The sequence below is a fragment of the Pseudorasbora parva genome, chromosome 1 (genome assembly GCF_024679245.1).
Source record: "Pseudorasbora parva isolate DD20220531a chromosome 1, ASM2467924v1, whole genome shotgun sequence".
NCBI classification, from domain to species: Eukaryota; Metazoa; Chordata; class Actinopteri; order Cypriniformes; family Gobionidae; genus Pseudorasbora; species Pseudorasbora parva.
In genome coordinates, this window is record NC_090172.1 from 21,496,396 (window position 1) to 21,514,504 (window position 18,109).

General features: G+C 37.7%; 1 protein-coding gene across 1 annotated transcript in view; it reads left to right on the top strand.

Annotated features, from left to right (window-relative positions):
- Positions 1 to 16,033, top strand: part of m1ap (meiosis 1 associated protein) — a 77,423-nt gene extending 61,390 nt beyond the window's left edge. Inside the window, exons 5-10 of the mRNA XM_067433649.1 lie at positions 2,668 to 2,856; positions 5,442 to 5,595; positions 11,514 to 11,655; positions 11,763 to 11,966; positions 12,888 to 13,073; positions 14,446 to 16,033. Coding sequence (XP_067289750.1) covers positions 2,668 to 2,856; positions 5,442 to 5,595; positions 11,514 to 11,655; positions 11,763 to 11,966; positions 12,888 to 13,073; positions 14,446 to 14,613 — 1,043 coding nt within the window. The 3' untranslated portion in view covers positions 14,614 to 16,033. The remainder of the gene's footprint in view (positions 1 to 2,667; positions 2,857 to 5,441; positions 5,596 to 11,513; positions 11,656 to 11,762; positions 11,967 to 12,887; positions 13,074 to 14,445) is intronic.
- The last annotated feature ends 2,076 nt before the right edge of the window (positions 16,034 to 18,109 follow it).

The window sequence follows — 18,109 nt, forward strand, 5'->3', positions numbered from 1 at the left end:
CAGAAATTCTGGTCGCTCCCCGTGAGGTAATCGAATAGCTGAAGCAGTGCTACGAACTGATTGCCCTATTTCTGCGCCAAAGCAGAAGTTAAACCATTTTATCTTTAATGCAGCAAGAAAAAAAAAGAAAAAGTAGGGGATCTTTAAGTTCTGTAGGCAGCTATGAAACAGCAGAAATTTAGCAAACTGTTGCATGCCTCCAGTTTGTTTGGTAACGTGGTGGATATCCATACGTGGAAGTTTTCCAAACCACTGTCTATTCAGTACCTCTTTTAATTCAGCTATTTGATCATTAATTTTCACTTTATTTACTTATTTATTTAATAATTGACTTAATTTTATTATCACTGGAAATTGGTGATAAAGAAAAATGTCATATTGCAATATTGGAAATCATTTTTCTGTTTGGAATCATTAAGGCGAGTTGGTGGATATCACAGAATGTGCTGAGTTTGTGCGAGAATTATGTCGGTGAAGTCTCAAACCATTTAATTTTTCACTACAGAAAGTGAAGAAGAAAAAAAAATGAACAAGCTTTCGGCGCACAGAGACAACGAAAGATAAACTGTACTTCAACTTTTATTCAGAAAATGTATAACTTTCTTAATGTATTTTCTTAATATTTCTCTTTGGCCCATAAAACCTACGCTATATAGTGAAAAAAAAAAAGAAGAGAAGTAGGCCTATTTCGTGTTAAAAAGTTGTTTCTTAAATAAAGCTGAATTTTTTTTTTAATTGAATTAAATTATTTTAATTGACTGATATTATTGCAATGTTCTGATGTATTAAAGACTTAATTATTTTAATTATAGGCCTATAAATCATTATATTATCGGCATAAATGTTTTGAAATAATTACATTTTAATGAGGAGTAAAGTAATTATTATTATTATTTTTTATTTTATTACATAAATTGGATTTGCTAAATCATCTTGATATGATCATTTGACCATCTCGCTATAGTAGTATCATATGCTCTATCAGCGCAACCTGGGACGGGGGTTTATCGTGGATATTTTACACGTACAGTGTGAGCAGTCAAATCGTGCTCGACAATCGGACCCCACAGTGTGAGCACATAAATCCTGAGCTCTGGTTTAACAACACATGCGATCTACTCGCATAGTGTGAGTAACCTTTCTGAAATCGCAGTGTATGCCCGCCTGTAGTTCTTGACCCTGTGTTTTGGTTTGTCTTCGTTTTCCCGCCACTTATTTGTTACAATGGTTCCTGATTAGTCTTCACCTGTTCATTGTTCTGTTGATTGCCATCCCGGTGTATTTAAGCCCTCAGTTTCATGAGTCCTTTGTCTTGTGTTGAAGTTGATATTGCTATGCTAGTGCGTTACTATATTCATTAGAACACCCTTCATTTCCTCTTATCTTATGAATTATATACACTGCAGGTGTGACAATTTTCGAATACATTTATTTCAAGCCCGGATTGCTTCTGACAGTGCTGTGTGAGCTTGCGGTGCCATCTGCGGGTAATCATTAGCATGTTAACCAGGGTTCAAAGCATCAAATGTGAATAAAAATCAGCGTTGAAACTGTTTCTCACCATTTGCAAGGTTACCTTTTAATGAATTTTAGTGTACCGGTACTTAGTGTAAATATCATCTATTGTTATTTGCATCTAATGCTGATTGCTGCTGACTTTTATGGTGCTTTGCATCCTTTTGAATCTTTAGTTCATCAAAATTTCTTCTGTCTTTAGTTTAACCTAATAAAGTTGACAGTAGTAAATGCGTATAATGCCAGCATTTAGTTCAATTTATTCAAGAAAAATTAATGTTAAAGATTATTCATAATCTCTGTACAATCGATAATTTTAATTAGAAATTAGAGTTTTAGCTAGGTGAAACTGGATTCTGGTTTACATCACAAATTTACTGAGCATAAAACATCTATGTAAATATTTTCAAGATTAAATATCACACTGCACAAGCACATTTTGAGACATTTAAAGCTGTCTTTGGAATGTTTATCCTTGATGAGATAAATGATGAGAATTGGTTTAACAGCATCATCTACTGGTTGTTTTGAATACTGCAAACTTCATAGAATGCTTCTCAAATGGAAGGCTGTGCCCTAGTAAGGCTGCATATTTTGGCTGATCTTGGCTCTCAGTTTGAAGGTTCCTTGGAAGGCAGTCTTTGTTTAAAATCCTTTATTCAGCTAATTTTCAAGGATGCACACATTCCAATTCATGAAAAAGAACTGATGGAAAACTAGTAAGCTCTGAGCTCATCTGTAAGATAAAAATAATGTTTTATGAGAAGGCATCCTTGTTATATTTTGTTTAGGTCTTAAATCACTTCACTGTATTACATTAAAATGTAAAACAGAAAAGCCAGTTAACATAAATATTATCAATACATAGTTTCAATACACGAGTGAGATATCCACCTTTTTTAATTAACTAACTCTTAATTTAGGTGTATGTTATATGCTTTTTGATGTTGCAAACTGGTATTTATTATTATATTATTTTAATTTATCCAAATTGAAAACAAATAGCTTAACCATTCACTGCATTACCTATGGATGCAACTGAATTAGCTTAATTCTGTTTTGAAAACTAAGGTGGACAACTTTCTCAGTAAAGTTTACTTTATTTTTTTATAATAAATTCAACAGGGTACTGTATTTCCTTTCCTACTCTAGAAAATCTGATGCTGGGGACAGAGATGGATATCCAGCTGGTAGAGGGAACAGTTGTTGCCTTGGAGAGTGCTCTGAAAATGTGGCTTCATGACCAGGGCGGAGACAGAGAACAACTGCACTTGTTGTTACCGCCTTCTCTCACAGCACAGGGTTCTACACCATACCCTGCTGACAACAGGCCAAGCCCAGGTATTCACAGCTTTTAAACAAATTTTAACAATGTATTTTAGACTTAGATGTAGGTTTTTTCTAGCCTGGTCTTACCATACTCTTGTACATTTCATTTGTACATAGAGTCTGGCCACTCTCCATTGACAACATAAATGTGCACTTGTGCATTGCCACCTCAGTGATAAAATCATAGGATAAAACCTAAAACTCGTAGCCTAGAAATCTAGACGCATCCTAGCGGCAGCAAATCTAATCTGCCTGCGTGTGTCGTCTAGCAACTCTCAATACCCTTCTGAACTGTAATCGCCAAACTCTTGCCGGGCCAATCACATTGTGTATAGAGTTGGTGGGCGGGGCCATAGTGACGACGGCCGAGTTGCGTTTGCGTGCTTCTAGTAAACACAGACACTGGCGAACGGCGGTCTTTCGAATCAGCTTTGACTCTGGAAGACTTGGAGTTAAGCTTTTCTCAGAGAAAAGAACAAAGAACGGCACTGAAGTCATTCTTAAAAAGGGAAGATGTGTTTGGAGTTTTGCCAAACGGATACGGCGAATGTTTAATCTTTCAACAAGCTCTGTTTCACCTTCGTTGCTCTGGTTGGTTGTAGCACTATCCTATCGCGTGCAGAGGGAGTTTGAAAGACAACCATTTATCCCGCCCCTCGGATTGAGCCCTGTCTATGGAGAGTTTCCAGACCAAACATCTTGATGTGGGTCTGGCTTGTCAGGCTATAAAACGTGTGCATTCGGATTGTGATTTATTCACGCCACGGTGGAAGGGACAGTTTTGTGATCGGGAACGCGCTGATCACGTGGTCCTTAACATGATTGTATGCTGTAAATAAAATGTCATATGCTTGGTATTATAATAAATGCTGCTATAAATAACAGACCAATTCAAATGTTTAAGTGCTTTTATTTTAATTTGTTTGAGCGGTGATGAAATATATTGCTCTTGTACTTGCCAGCATTTTAAAGAAATCCAAGTCTAGAAATGCATCCAAATAACAGCAAAGAAACCGTATGGTGCTCTGTGGTGGTCAAAAATGATTATAAACAGTGAATTTTAAAGTGATATATTCTTGTAAACTCAGAGATGTGGATTCGGACAGCTGTTACATCACCACACGACCTTGGTGTTTGTCAAAAGCAGTAGGTAGCTCGCCGGGGATTTTTACATGGGAGAGACGACGAACGGCAATTAAATAACTGACCAGTCCCTGTAATTTAAATAATGGCAATACCTTCTGACCCCACGAGAAACAGTTACCGTCTGAATACAGCAACTCCTTCATCACTAACGGAGCGAGCTGGAAAATCAAAATTTTCGCCGAATTCCCCCTGTTGGGGAGGAGGGCCACAACATCATGGCCACCGACAAACCCCAGAAAAGACTGTTATTGCTCCGGCTTTAACTTCTGGATATTCGGCAGCGGTGCCACAATGGAATGAATGGTTTTGTTCGCATCTTTCTCCACCGCCATTACTGAACAGCAACTCAAACTAGCGCATGACATCAACGTCATTGTTCTCAGCCACTCCCTCTGTTCGCTGATTGGACCGGTAAAAATTTGTTTGGAGAAAACCTAAGAAAACACAACAGTTCCAGATGTAGTACTGAAGAAAAATGAAAATTGAGTGGAAGTACGTAGGAGGGCAGAGCCAGGCTAATTTTATCAACTAAATTTTTTATTTGAAAAATCAGTTTCTTGCTTTACATAGCTACAAAATCAGTATTTTAGTGAAGCTTGTGTTGTGTATTGTGTGTCTGCTAGCTTTGCTTGTTATGGTCCCTATCATACACCCAGCAAAATGCAACGCCAGACATGACCCAAATAGTTTTCTGCTAGTTTCAGCCCAATGCAGTTATCATTTTCATGTCCAGTGCTCACGTTGTTTAAATAGCAAATGCACTCGCGCCCATCTGTTGGTCTGAAAACGATGCGTGTTCAGGCGCTATTTTGAGCCAACTTAAAATGAATTCACCATTGACCAACAAAAACCTGGTCTAAAGTCAATAGCGCAGTATTTTTTTGTGCTAGTTAAAGGGCGCACCTATTGGCATGTTCGCACCGCAAGTGCACTCTGCTTGTTTTTTTACACACAGGGAAGTGCAGCAGCACACAAATATTTAAAAATATTAAAAATAAAAGCATTACAATATAAGAGATTATTATTGTGTATAAAAATGCCTACATGTCATAATGGATAGTCATTGTATGTATCAGAATTACCTTTCTGCAATAATGACAAATGAAATTGGCTAATTATTCGACCAATCGTGGCAATACATGTATTTTATACTTTCTCATCAGGTTGAGGGTGTCTATGTTGTACGCCATGTAAATAGCAATGTGCTGTGTCATTTGCACCTGGCTTTTAAAAGGGAATGTGAGATGACACTCTGATTGGTTTGATGCACATTACTCCCAAAACACACACATGACACATTAAGAGACTAGGTACAAACCTTTTGGACCATTTTTTCCTTAAAACTAGCAAAAGTGGATTCAGACACGCCAAGTGCACCTGCACCATGCACTAAATTGTTAAAATAGGGCCCTGTGTATGTGATGTTGCTTTTCTCATGTCCCCCTCTGCAGTTTGTTTGAAGTGTGACATGAAGGAGAGACTTCTCAGTCCAGCCCTGCTTCCCAGCACTACTGACCTTGGAGTGAGGACTGAGAGCATGCAAGATTTCCATCCCCCAAACAAGAGTCCATCCAACCCCTCACCACAGCGCCTACGAGTTGTCAAGTAAAATCTGTAGTTAAATTTTGTTTTTGCAGCTAAGCTTTAAGCAAATTACATTAGATTAGACATAGAAAACTTCCAGTGTTGTAATGTTTCATATTGTAATATAAAACGTCACAGACCTGGGAAAGTCCATAACACTGGTTTTGATGGCTAATAATGTTGCGATGTATTCAATAGCAAAACAAAAACTCAGTATGTATGTGGCCTCTGAAACAGTTAATGCAATGTAAAAGTATGCTGTACGAGGGAGAAGAGGAAAAAAAAAAATCTATGCAAACGTCAATATGCTCTACAGAGACTGCTCTGTTTGAGTCCTCTGTTTCTATCACACAGTCATACATTGTATTCCTGTCGAGTGTTTTGCATATGATTTTCATGCACATGAGGTCATTCTTCCGGGCACTGTGATACAATCATACCACTTGTCCCCACCTAGCCATTATAGGCCAATTTGACCCTTGCATAATTCCCTTTGCACTTACCCTTTTTAAGAAATGAATACTTTTTTCCGCAAGGATGCGTTAAATTTGTCAAAAGTGACAGTCTTCTTCTTTTTCTTTCGGCTGTTCCCTTCAGGGGTTGCCACAGCGATTCATCTGCCTCCATTTAGTCCTATCCTCTGTATCGTCTTCTCTCAGACCGACTACCTCCATGTCCTCCTTTACTACATCCATAAACCTCCTCTTTGGTCTTCCTCTTGACCTCCTGCCTGCCAACTCTAACCTCAGCATCCTTTTACCGATATATTCACTCTCCCTCCTCTGAACATGTCCAGACCATCTTAACCTGGCCTATATAAATACAGTTGACTAGACTCCGCTCAATAATCTGCAGGCGCGCGCTCGTGAACCGCTCACCGGTAAACAAATGTTTGCTCAAATCCAGCTCAGACATTTATCTGTAGCTTACTTTGTTGTAGCCATTAAACAATGTGTTTTTTCCTTCATATTTATGTTTAAATATTATAATATTATTTTTTACATTTCTTCTGACTATGATAAGTGAAAAGATGCGAGTGGGTCAGAAATGATTTTGGTGGTTAGATTTAGTTTAATATTAAATTTTGTTTTGTAGAAAGCATTTCTTTTGTTTTGTTTAAATTAGGGTTGGGCGATGTCACTTAAATCGGCAGCTGACGATGTGTACAGTAAAACATCGTCGGGGGGGGGGGGGGGGGGGTAATAATAATTTCGTTTCGTTTTCGTTTTTTCGAACTAGAGCTTAGATCGGATCAAAAAAAATCAAGACCCACCCAAGCCAATGCACCCGAGAGACCGGCCCTGCCCAACACATTAACTGTAATTATGAGCCCGAGCCCCTTTTAAACCCGACCATTTTTGAATAAGTGGGCGTTCTGTCGAAAACGAGCCTGTAATGACTAATGAGCGGAGCAGAACGGAGCGGAGCCGGTGTGATCAGCTCAATAATCCGCAGGCGCGCGCTCATGAACCCGCCGGTAAAATGATGTTCAAATCCAGCTCAGACATGACATAAATCTGTAGCTTACTATACTTGTTGTAGCCATTAAACAATGTTTTTAATTTATGTTTAAATATTATAGCCTAATATTATTTTTTAATTTCATCTGATTATGATAGGCTTTAAGTGCAAAGATGCGAGTGGGTCAGAAATGATTTTGGTGGTTATATTTAGTTTAATATTAAGTTTTGTTTTGTAAAAAGCCTTTCTTTCGTTTTGTACAAATTGTCTCTTAATTTTAATAAAGGTTTCTTCGGCCAATTGCATGTATTTAATTAATAAGAAACAAATAAGTAGCCTAGACTATAAGGTCGCGGAAGCCATCGCATTCAATGATCATGAACTGGAGCGCTTCTCAAATAAACTGAAACTTGGCAGGCTTGCCTCACAGACATGAGAAATATGTAGCCTAATATGTGTAGAAACGAAAAGATATAAATAAGCATATAGTGCAGTGTTCAGAACTCACGTTAAACAACCAGCTTGATACAGATGATCACGGCGATGGGCATGAGCGGGATGGTAAAGTTTAAGGGATTTTTTTTTTACCTCATACTTGTGTTACCTCATATGTTCGGGTGAAAGCACATTTTAAACAGGTAGCACTTATTCACACACGAACTAATCGTTCTCTCTAATGCATTCAAAAACATCTTGTAGTGCTTACCTGCATACAGTTATCAGTAGCCAGTAGGTAGCCTATAGCCTACAGTTATTATATTCTATTATATGATTTTGAATGAGCAGAAATCTGTATTGATCCGTAGATAAAATAACTGATGAAAACGTTCATCTTTCCAAACTTCCAAACATACAAACAAATTTGCACTGCAAAAAGCATCAATGATACTTTTGATAAAGCCAGTTTGGCATAGTGGGGGGAAAATGCACACAAATGTTCCAATAAACCACGTTGAAACTAGGCTATTAATCTCCTATTGTTTATTTTTTAATATTTTTTTTTCAGTTAATGCAGGTTATAAACCGAACTTTATAGTGATATTTCAGAGCTTACTAAAATACTTTAGCAGTTATTAGCCGCAAATTTCCTTGGAGCAAAGACGGAGCAGTGTTTCTGATATCAGTGAGCGAGGCGAGGAGAGGGAGATGGTGAACCCGGAGCGGAGCTGGAGCGGAGGGGGAAATTGCCGCCGCTCCACTTCGCTCACATACTCTGGTGTGTTGATTCAAAAAAAAAAAACGCTTGATCAAGGGCCCGGCCCTACCCGGCCTGAGGATAGTGCCGGGAAATCTCAGCCCGACCTGGCCCGCGGGTCGGTTCAGGTCAGGTTAGGGCTCGGGCAGAGAATCTAAACTCTACTCTGATGTACTCATTCCTGATCCTATCCATCCTCGTCACTCCCAAAGAGAACCTCAACATCTTCAGCTCTGCTAAGTCTAGCTCTTCCTCCTGTCTTTTCCTCAGTGCAACCGTCTCCAAACCATACAACATCGCTGGTCTCACTACTGTCCTCTACACCTTTCCTTTCATTCTTGCTGGTACTCTTTTATCACACAACAGACCTGACACTTTTCTCCACCCATTCCAACCTGCCTGCACACGCTTCTTCAAAAGTGACAGTAAGAACTTTTATAATGTTACAAAACATTACTGTTCTTTTCTGAACTTTATATTAGTTAAATAATCCTAAAAAAAAATATTAAAAGTAAAAACAAAAGAAGCACAACTGTTTTTAACACTGATAATGGAAATAATCCATTTTGACCACTAGATCAGCATGTTAGAATGATTTCTGAAGGATTGTGTGACTGAAATGGTTACTCTTAAATTACTTTTTTTTTTAAAGATGCAAGAAGTGATGGAAGGGCCTTTGCACCAGAGGCCGCGTCCATCCAGTGGCCTCAGGAAAACGGCCTAACAGCCTAAATGGCCTAACGGCTCTCTAAACATTTAGAGAGCATATTGCAGGTTACATTTTTTTCAAAATGAGTATATATTATAACCTTGTATGAAAATACCATATGAAAAGGTAATGCAGGATTTAAAACGTTTTAAAAAGACACAAGAGCACACATTTAGTAGATAAAGTGGCTGTTTCGTTGGCTGCTTGTAAAAAAGGCTTCTTCTTTTTCAACATCGCGTCATATTACGTAACGAGAGGGAGTCGTGTGCTGGGCTCTGCCTTGACTCAGTGCAGAATAGGTTGGTATTTAGTTAGAGTCTGTGTATTTTTTGTAGTTTTTCTATTTCAATGTATCATTATCATGGTAAATTATTGTGTCCAAGCTGTCAACACATCGAGTCCACAGGTTTCCTAAAAAAAAAAATTTGAAAAACCTGCATGGTGCCATTTTGTGCAGGTGAATTAGCGTATTTATAAGTATATGTTAAAAATCTACTTCCTACATTATTTTTCTATACATTGACTCTCTGGAGTCTCTCACCTGCAATATGCTCTTTTAAGCTATTAAATTTAGGAGAAATACAGCAAAGTAATTTTGATATGCCACGTATATTGGCATGTATTTGTCTTTGGATCAGGATTATTTGTAAACGTGAAGTTTGGGCCATTTCCTGTTGCCCACAGGTGGCGATATTACTGTAACTGAATATTGGCATGTTAATGTCTTCAGGCCAGGGCTCTAATAATAGATGGCCGAGTTACAACAACTTCCTGTTTTATGGCAAAACATCAAACTTTGTGAGGCCGCCACGAACACGCCCTCCAGAACTTAAGAGCTTCGCAATTTAACGTAGTAAAGGCCTTAAGATTAGACTGCAAATATGATGTGAATCTGAATAAATCTCTTGGAGGTGTTTGTTAAAGTACAATGTCTGGAATGGCAAAACATTCAACCATTTTGGTGAAAAAATAAAAAATATCTACCTTTTTTTTTGAGAGTTTAAAAAAGGTTTTTAGATTCTGCACCCAGGGTCATGTTTGTAGGTATTGGGCTGTTAAGTGTGTACCGAATTTCATACCTGTATGTGAAAGTAGCTCGAACAGGACTTTGAAATTTTGTAGGTGGCCTATCAAGCCGTTTTGCCACACCTAATTCTGAAACCAATATCAGACATACATTTTTAGAACTTCTGAAGCGTGTGCAGAGTTTTGTGAGTTTTCAAGCATGTTTTGGCCATCAAAAATGCGATTCACTTGGGAGAAGAATAAAAATAGGTTGAGCAATTACAATACGGTCCTCAAACCATCGGTGCTCAGGCCCTAATAAACTAAAATGGAAAAAAATAAAATGAAATTATAAAAAAATAAAAAAAATAATTAGGCTTATATATAGTTGAGATCACATGTTTGCATACACCTTTTAGAATCTGCAAGATGTTTATCATAAAAAAGAAGAGGAATCAGAGGCAAAAGAGCAAATGCACGCCCATAAACACTGTTCTCAGGTGCAGATCTAGTTGTCCGTGCAACACTTCTGTCGCACCGTGCTTCACTTTATTCCTATGGGTGATGTCAAACGACTGTGTTTTTGATGGAGCGGTGACGATAAGGATTCACGGTCGTGCTTTAGGAGCAGGTGGTGAGTAAAACTGCTTCAAATGTCTATGTTGTTGGCTATCGTCGCGTAAGTAAACATCAGTAAACAACACGATCGTGTATAACGTTAGTTAATTTATCAATGAGATCTATGGTGTGTGTTTAAATACATTTGTTTAGCTGACCACTATAGGTGTCAGTTTGTTTATTGTAAAACCACCCAAACATAAACCTAGGGGACGTTCTCAAAAAGCGTGCTTCGTCATTCAAATGCGCTAACGGTTACTCCATTGTTGTTCTATGTATAACGTTACACTAGTCTGACGAGCAAAACCGTTTTGCTTGCTACGGCGAAGGTTTAGTCACATACAATAGTCCATAAACCAAATCATGTCGCATAAACTGCGAGTAAACCCACACAAATGTTGACAGGCCACTAAATACAGTACATACCACAGAGACGGACGTCCTGCTGTTGTTGCTTCCCCTGTTCAATTTATTTCAGCCTCCGGATCTGATTCTGGATCATATCTGTATTAGTTGAATCTGATTTAGGGTAGCGTTTTCTTCTCCACGCTTGAGGACGTCACCGCTTTGTGTGCGCTCGTCAATCTTTAGCTCCGCCCACACGATACGCCTCCAGGCGCTTGTTTTTTCTCGGAAAGACTCGGTACAGCCTATATTTCTTTTATAAATATAATAAAACTAAAGACTTTTCGGAGATATGAAGGATGCAATACTACTCTATAGGTACACAAGATTGACATGAGATTGACTGAAACTGAGTGCCCCCCCCCCCCTTAATAGTAGTCTGATCATACTATTTCACACAACAAAATAACAGGTGTTTACATATATTCCACAAGATAAACTAATAACTGAATTGATACAAAAAATATATATTAATAATATATTTTAATTAATTATTAATAGTTCAATAATCAAGCATTAATATGTGTGTGTTTGTGTGTGTGACAGAGTTCTTCATGCCGATGGAGTGTGTCAGTCAGTGCTGTATGGACTACCGCTCGTCATCACACCAACCTTATGCTGGCAGCTGGACTGGGATGAAATAGAAACAAACCACCAGACATTTCATGCTCTCTGTCACATACTAAAAGTCAGTGCTTGACTATGTTTCTGTATATATGTGTGTGTTCATAGAGCACAGCTATGCAATAATCTGTTATGCACGTGAAAACGTCATTATGTATTTCTGTTTGTCAGACCCGTGACTGGTTCCTGTTGGTGCGCTCAGAGCCGGGGTCAGGATCAGGCTCAGGTTCTGGTGTGTTCTCCTACTATGTACTTCAGTCCTCTGGTTCGCTCTCTCTACTTTTGAAACCTGTGCTGACACGAGAACTGATGCTGCCCTGCTGTCTGACTGTCTCAATGGAGGACCCACCACTTCCTGCACTCGCCACTGTGGAGGTACCTTTAAATAAAGACAGAGATTTAAAGGGGTGGTTGCATGCAATTTCACTTTTTAAACTTTAGTTAGTGTGTAATGTTGCTGCTTGAGCATAAACAGTATCTGCAAATAAGTTACAGCGCTGAAAGTTCAATGCAAACATAGATATTGTTTTTTAAAGTTATGGCAGTTTATTGCCTACAAAAACAACCGGTTTGAAATACAACAAGCTTCTTCCCGGATCGGTGACATCATAAACCCTTGCTAGTCACCGCAGATGTGACTTCTGAATTTCCGGACAACCTGTGCTTGGCACTTCAGCCAATAAAAATACATGAAACTACATTTGGCCATCTAATGATCCCTTTTCAGAGGGATGGGCTTCATAGAAGCAGGAAGCAGACGAGCTGTTCAAAGGACAGTGGAGACAGTGGTGTGGAATAAAGGTCAAAAAAAGAAGAAGTATTAAGACATGTTATACTGTGCCCCATAAACACAACCAAGCCTAGAAAAAAACCACGGAACCACCCCTTAAATGCGTGACCCTGGCCCATCATTAAACAACCCATCATTGTCTGATAAACACTGAATAATTTACATACAACTTCAATTTGGTAATTACTAGTATTTTACAATTTACAGAAACTTACAATTCTGCCCTCATTTACTCATCCTTGTGTAACTCCAAACCTGTGTGTTTTTGTGTTCAAACTGTTTTTCTTCAAAAGAAGATATTTTGAAGAATGTCCACAAAACATTGGTCTTTCTTTGTATACAATTTACAAAATACATACAAAATATATTCTTTTGTGTTCCACAAAAGGTTTGAAGTGACTTGAGTAAATGATGACAGAATTATTTACTAACACAAAATGCAATAATCTTTAATGATATTTAATCATGTTACACCTCCATGATGATCATGTGATCACTGTGTCCAGAGTTCCCTAGAGCAGCTTGAGAAGGATCCTGTTTTTAACCCTCTTTGTCTGGACTCTAACCTTTACCTGCACCTGAGAATTAGAGGTTTGCTCACCCGCTCATCACAACCATTTGGAACACAAGGCCAGGGCCGAGGCCATCGCAGGGGCGCCAGTCGACCACCAGAGGGTTCCACGCAGCGTCAGGTTAGAGGAGTAGAATGGAACAAAATGTTTGAGATAAAAAGTATGTGCAACACAGAAATAAGTAGGAAAAAAATAAAGATCTGTGTTTTCTAGAATCTTAATGAGCTGCAGTTTGGACAGTAAGTTAATGGCTGTAGAAGTATTATGATGATTGAGTAGCTTGTTGATGTTCTAGGGAAAATTTAAATAATTTTGTCATGGCTCAAATATCCATTATTGACATAGAATATTACATAAAACCTGATATTGTGCCAGTAGTGTTGACTTAAGTTGACCTAAATAGATTAGATGTAATCAGGTTAAAGCATAGAAGTGGCGTGTGTTAAACTTCGGCAACCTTCCAACTAAGATGTCAACATGGTGTCATTTTAGCTCAGCTCTAATTCTGACATTTAAAAAAACAAAATAAAATGCAAATAAATAGAGAGGAAATATCTTTCTATTAACCATATATCAACAAAGACAAGCAAATGGTTGAATTAATACATGCTTTGTTTGTGTGTGTGTGTGTTTGTGTGTGCGTGCGTGTGTGTGCGCGCGTGTGTGCGTGTGTGATGTTGAAAGGGGAAATTTATTGCCCCAGAGAGCAAAAACGAAACCAGGCACTGGCCTAATATTGAAACACCCACGCAAGGGGAAGACAAGAAGAGTGTGGGGAGAATGAGAGAGATAAAGAGCAATACAAATAAATGGGTTCCTATTTTGAATCCGTCCACAATCCGACTCAACATGACCACTTTTCCAACCTCAAGTGCTTTGTAACGTCACACATTATAAATATAAGATATTTTTTTCTGAAAAACAGATGTAACAAGCGGTTCTTATTCTAAATAAAGCATATTAGTTACATCAGTTGATAGAGAGTTTTGTGTCAAACTTTTTATATTCTCCAGCATGATTTGAGATGAGATTGCAAGAGTATCTCGAGCTTCACTGGAAATGGAACTTCTGACTGTTCGTACAGTCACATGATTAATGTAGCAACTTCACTTATTTAATTAGTGACCTAGAAATCTTTCCTATATATTTAATTTTATATCAATGTACTGCTTCAAAATACATTCAATTAGATTTTAACCAAATCTGAAAAATAGGCTTTTTTTGTGCTTAAAATGGCTAAAGCGGCATATACAGAGAAGTGTTAGAAATCACAATGACACTTAAAGCTTGGCTTGGAAGAGGAGCAAAATTTAATTTTCCATTCTTCCACTTCTTAGCAAACAGACATTCTAGTCATTGAGTCTTGAATAAGATTTTCTTTTAAAATGTGCAGCCAAACTTGAATCCTGTGGTAGAGAGTTTGACAGTTCTGGCACTATTCTCGCTTTTGCCCACTGTCTTAATTTTCCTGTGCTGTCATTTTTGGTTGCAGGGTCGGCAGTCTCAGAGTCGAGCGCGAGCGACAGTGGCCCCTCTTCCGTCCATTCCTTTTAACAAGATGCCTCGCCCTTCACTAAACCTCAGCCACTCCCGACCCTGTGCCCCTACCCTCTTTTTCCAAGACAGCTATGAGGAGGAAGACCCTCCGATCATCACGTAAGGAGAGAGAGAGAGCATAATACTTTCACTGTGAGAGGAAATCATACATTCACACTCACACTAACACTAACTGCTATGCACAGCCAGAATTTCAGAGCAGTTGTTTCTAAACTCCCACAGGCAGGATGTTACATACTTGCCCATGACCGGATACATACTATTATATGTACTAATTTGAAATACATGTGCTATACTATTCGTTTACTATTCAGAGAACACTACTGTTCTGTGCAGTTTTAAAAACTCAATATTCAATGCTTGCAATACAGACAAAAGTACTAAAGAAAAAAAACACTATTATTTTCAGAAGTAAAAAAAAAAAAAGACAACTATTCCTTAGTTAATTCTTTGGTTTTCTGAATACAAATTTACACCTCAAATTAAATAACCTAATTTCTTCTCCAAATGAAAATGTCAGCAACTTTGAGTCTTCATATCACAGACGCACAGTATGCAGAAACACAAGCTGTTTTATTGCCCAAATGTTTGCAATTAAAACAGTCCTCATAGTAACAGCATGATTTTGCTCTTTTGGAGTAATTAAACTAACCGTCGTACCGTTTAACAAAAAGGCTGCACCGCAATTGGGAAAATTTTGACAAAATAAATAGTTGTGAGCTGCTGAGGCTGCTGAAAATAAATAAAATACAAAACCAGATAATTGTAAAAGGACAAGAAGAAAGGCTGTTTAAAGAGAGCAAACTGCCTTCTCAGTGTAAATGCTGTGGCTAGAAAGCTCTGTAGAGAGTTGAGGAGGAAGAGGGCCAGAGTTGTGGAAAAGAAAAGCCATTGTCTTCCTTTATGGAAGCTGCCAGTACAGCCCTAAGGGAAACACACTGTACTCAGCTGAGCAGGAATTCAAGGCCTTCAATGAGTTACAGAGAGCAAAGAGAGGGGGATAAGACAGAAAGAGGTCACTCTGTGAAGCTCTGCGACCTTGCGGAACAAGGTTCAGTGTTGGAGGCGCTGGTTTAGAGTTGTGAGAGCCGAGGGATGTGATTCTGAAAGCAGACTAAGGTCAGAGCTCTAATGTTACTCAATGGGCCTCTCTTACTAGAGCCCATCAAGTATTGCCTCATTAAGCGTTCCGCCATTCCACCCACCTGGCACCGCCTACGCTTTTTGTCTTTATGACATCTTGGTGAGGTTTGGCATTGTGCAAAATGTAGGAAAAGCAGACATAGAGAGATGATCTCAATTTCATTCAATGTCATTCTCAATTTCCTAACTTGTTTAGTAGTTTTTGTATTGTTTTCCAAATGACTCTTACTCATACTTCTGATCGACTAATGTCTTAAGTATGTGTTGTTTTAGGCCAGTGCCCAAGTCACTTAAGTTAAAAGACAACTCTGGTGAAAAATGAACCTAGGGGTAATTAACACAATGGTTACTGATCGTTCTCTGGGATGCGTTTTCATGAAAATCGAATTTAAAGAATTTTATCTCTAAAAACAGATTAGCTTATAACGCTAGTCTATGGGGCACAGAGTAAGTGAAATGAAATCACTAGTTAATACCACTAAAAAATGCTCAAAATAGCCTCACACTAACACGGCAGCATAAAGAGGGTCCCTACATACAAACCGAAGCATTGAGAACTTTGTAAGTGTACAAACAGTTTAATAAGAAGATACTTTATAAAGACAGTCCATTACGCGTATACAGATAGGAGCCATCTTGGAAAAAAGTCTCGACAAGTCGAGCCAAGAACGCTGTGCTAAGTGAGCTGGTCGATAGGAATTAAGTTTGGAAATTTGTATTTTTATTTATTTATTTTCTTTGTTGCATTAAGTGCTTTCTTCCGGAAACAACGAACCATATGAGATTCCAATTCACAGTTCATCACTTAGCACAGCATTCGTGGCTCGATTCGTCTTTTCTCAAAGACTTTTTTCCAAGATGGCTCCTATCTGTATACGCGTAATGGACTGTCTTTATAAAGTATCTTCTTATTAAACTGTTTGTACACTTACAAAGTTCTCAATGCTTCAGTTTGTATGTAGGGACCCTCATTATGCTGCCGTGTTAGTGTGAGGCTATTTTGAGCCTTGTTAGTGGTATTAACTAGTGATTTCATTTCACTTACTCTGTGCCCTATAGACTAGTGTTATAAGCTATTTTCATGAAAACCCATCCCAGAGAACGATCTACTCAGTAACCATTGTGTTAATTACCCCTAGGTTCATTTTTCAACGGAGTTGTCCTTTAAGGGTTTTTTCACAGTATTGTTGAAAATACAGATCTAAACAATCTGATTCAATTTATTAATTCTAGACCGTTAAATGAAGTAGTTCTGTTTCTTTACTTTTAATTCACAATTCTTTTTTTACTTTCCTTTTTCTTAATATTATACATTCTTTATAAACCTATAAACAGTGTTTATTTATATATTACATCCTATATTTCCATTGACACTATGTATAATTACTTGGATAAATGTTTTAAAAAATATATTAATTGCTGATGTTTAATGTTTTGCTTTTGTTCTTTTAAAGAATAAAAACCTTTTAAAATGGACATTTTACATGAATAATCAAGCGTAATATATATTTTTGGTGTCAGAATATGTTATAAAAGGTATCTATTAAAAAGAACTGTTCAGATTTGACTGAGATCTTGTCATTCTCAGTTTTTTTCAAAATCAGTACATTATTGGTTATAAATCAATGTATTATTGTTGATTATATTGATATGTAACAATATAATTCATATTTACCTTATATTAATGCTGCTTAAACATATAATGATTATATTACTTATTACAATAAGAATCAGTAATAATATGTTTAAATATAAGTTTTTTTTAAATAATAATAATTTGCCAATGTGCATGTATACAGGAATGCATATGTATATGCTGATTACTACAGAAATCAAGTCGAGTTGAATTTTGGTTGAAAGACAGTATGAAGGTTAAATAGTACCATAAAGATTCACAAGTAATTGTGAATTGTTAAATTTGTATGCGCAAGATACGTTTTGTAAAGGTGTAAATTGCCTTTCAAGTGTAAGAAAAAAATATTTGCAGCATTTTACTGTTATTTATAAGTGTAATTCATGTATTGTGAAACTGCAGCTTCATGTTAACGCAAAATAAATATGATCTGTATTCTTCTGACTTTTTGTTTCTGCTCCATTTTTCTGCGCTTACCCTTTTGACACGTTTCTTTCGCCAAAATACGGCCAAAAGCATTGCACGCCTGTGAACATCGATTTGCAAGCGAAAACAACAAAGTCGGGAACTGTGAAATAGATTGACCGTGTAAAACCAACCTTTGTGTAAAAAAAACAAATAAACTTTTGCAAATGTCTAAATGACTTGTTGACATTGACTACATGACTTGTAGGGCAAAAAAGGCTCCCAAAATAAACCGATTTGTATAGTTCCGTCTTTCTTTTAGCTGCGATTACAGTTTTGGCACGCAAGTTTTTCAAGCGCGAGGAGGTAGGCGGGTCCACCTTCTTCTGGAGCCAATCAAATTAGCTGCTCGCTCACT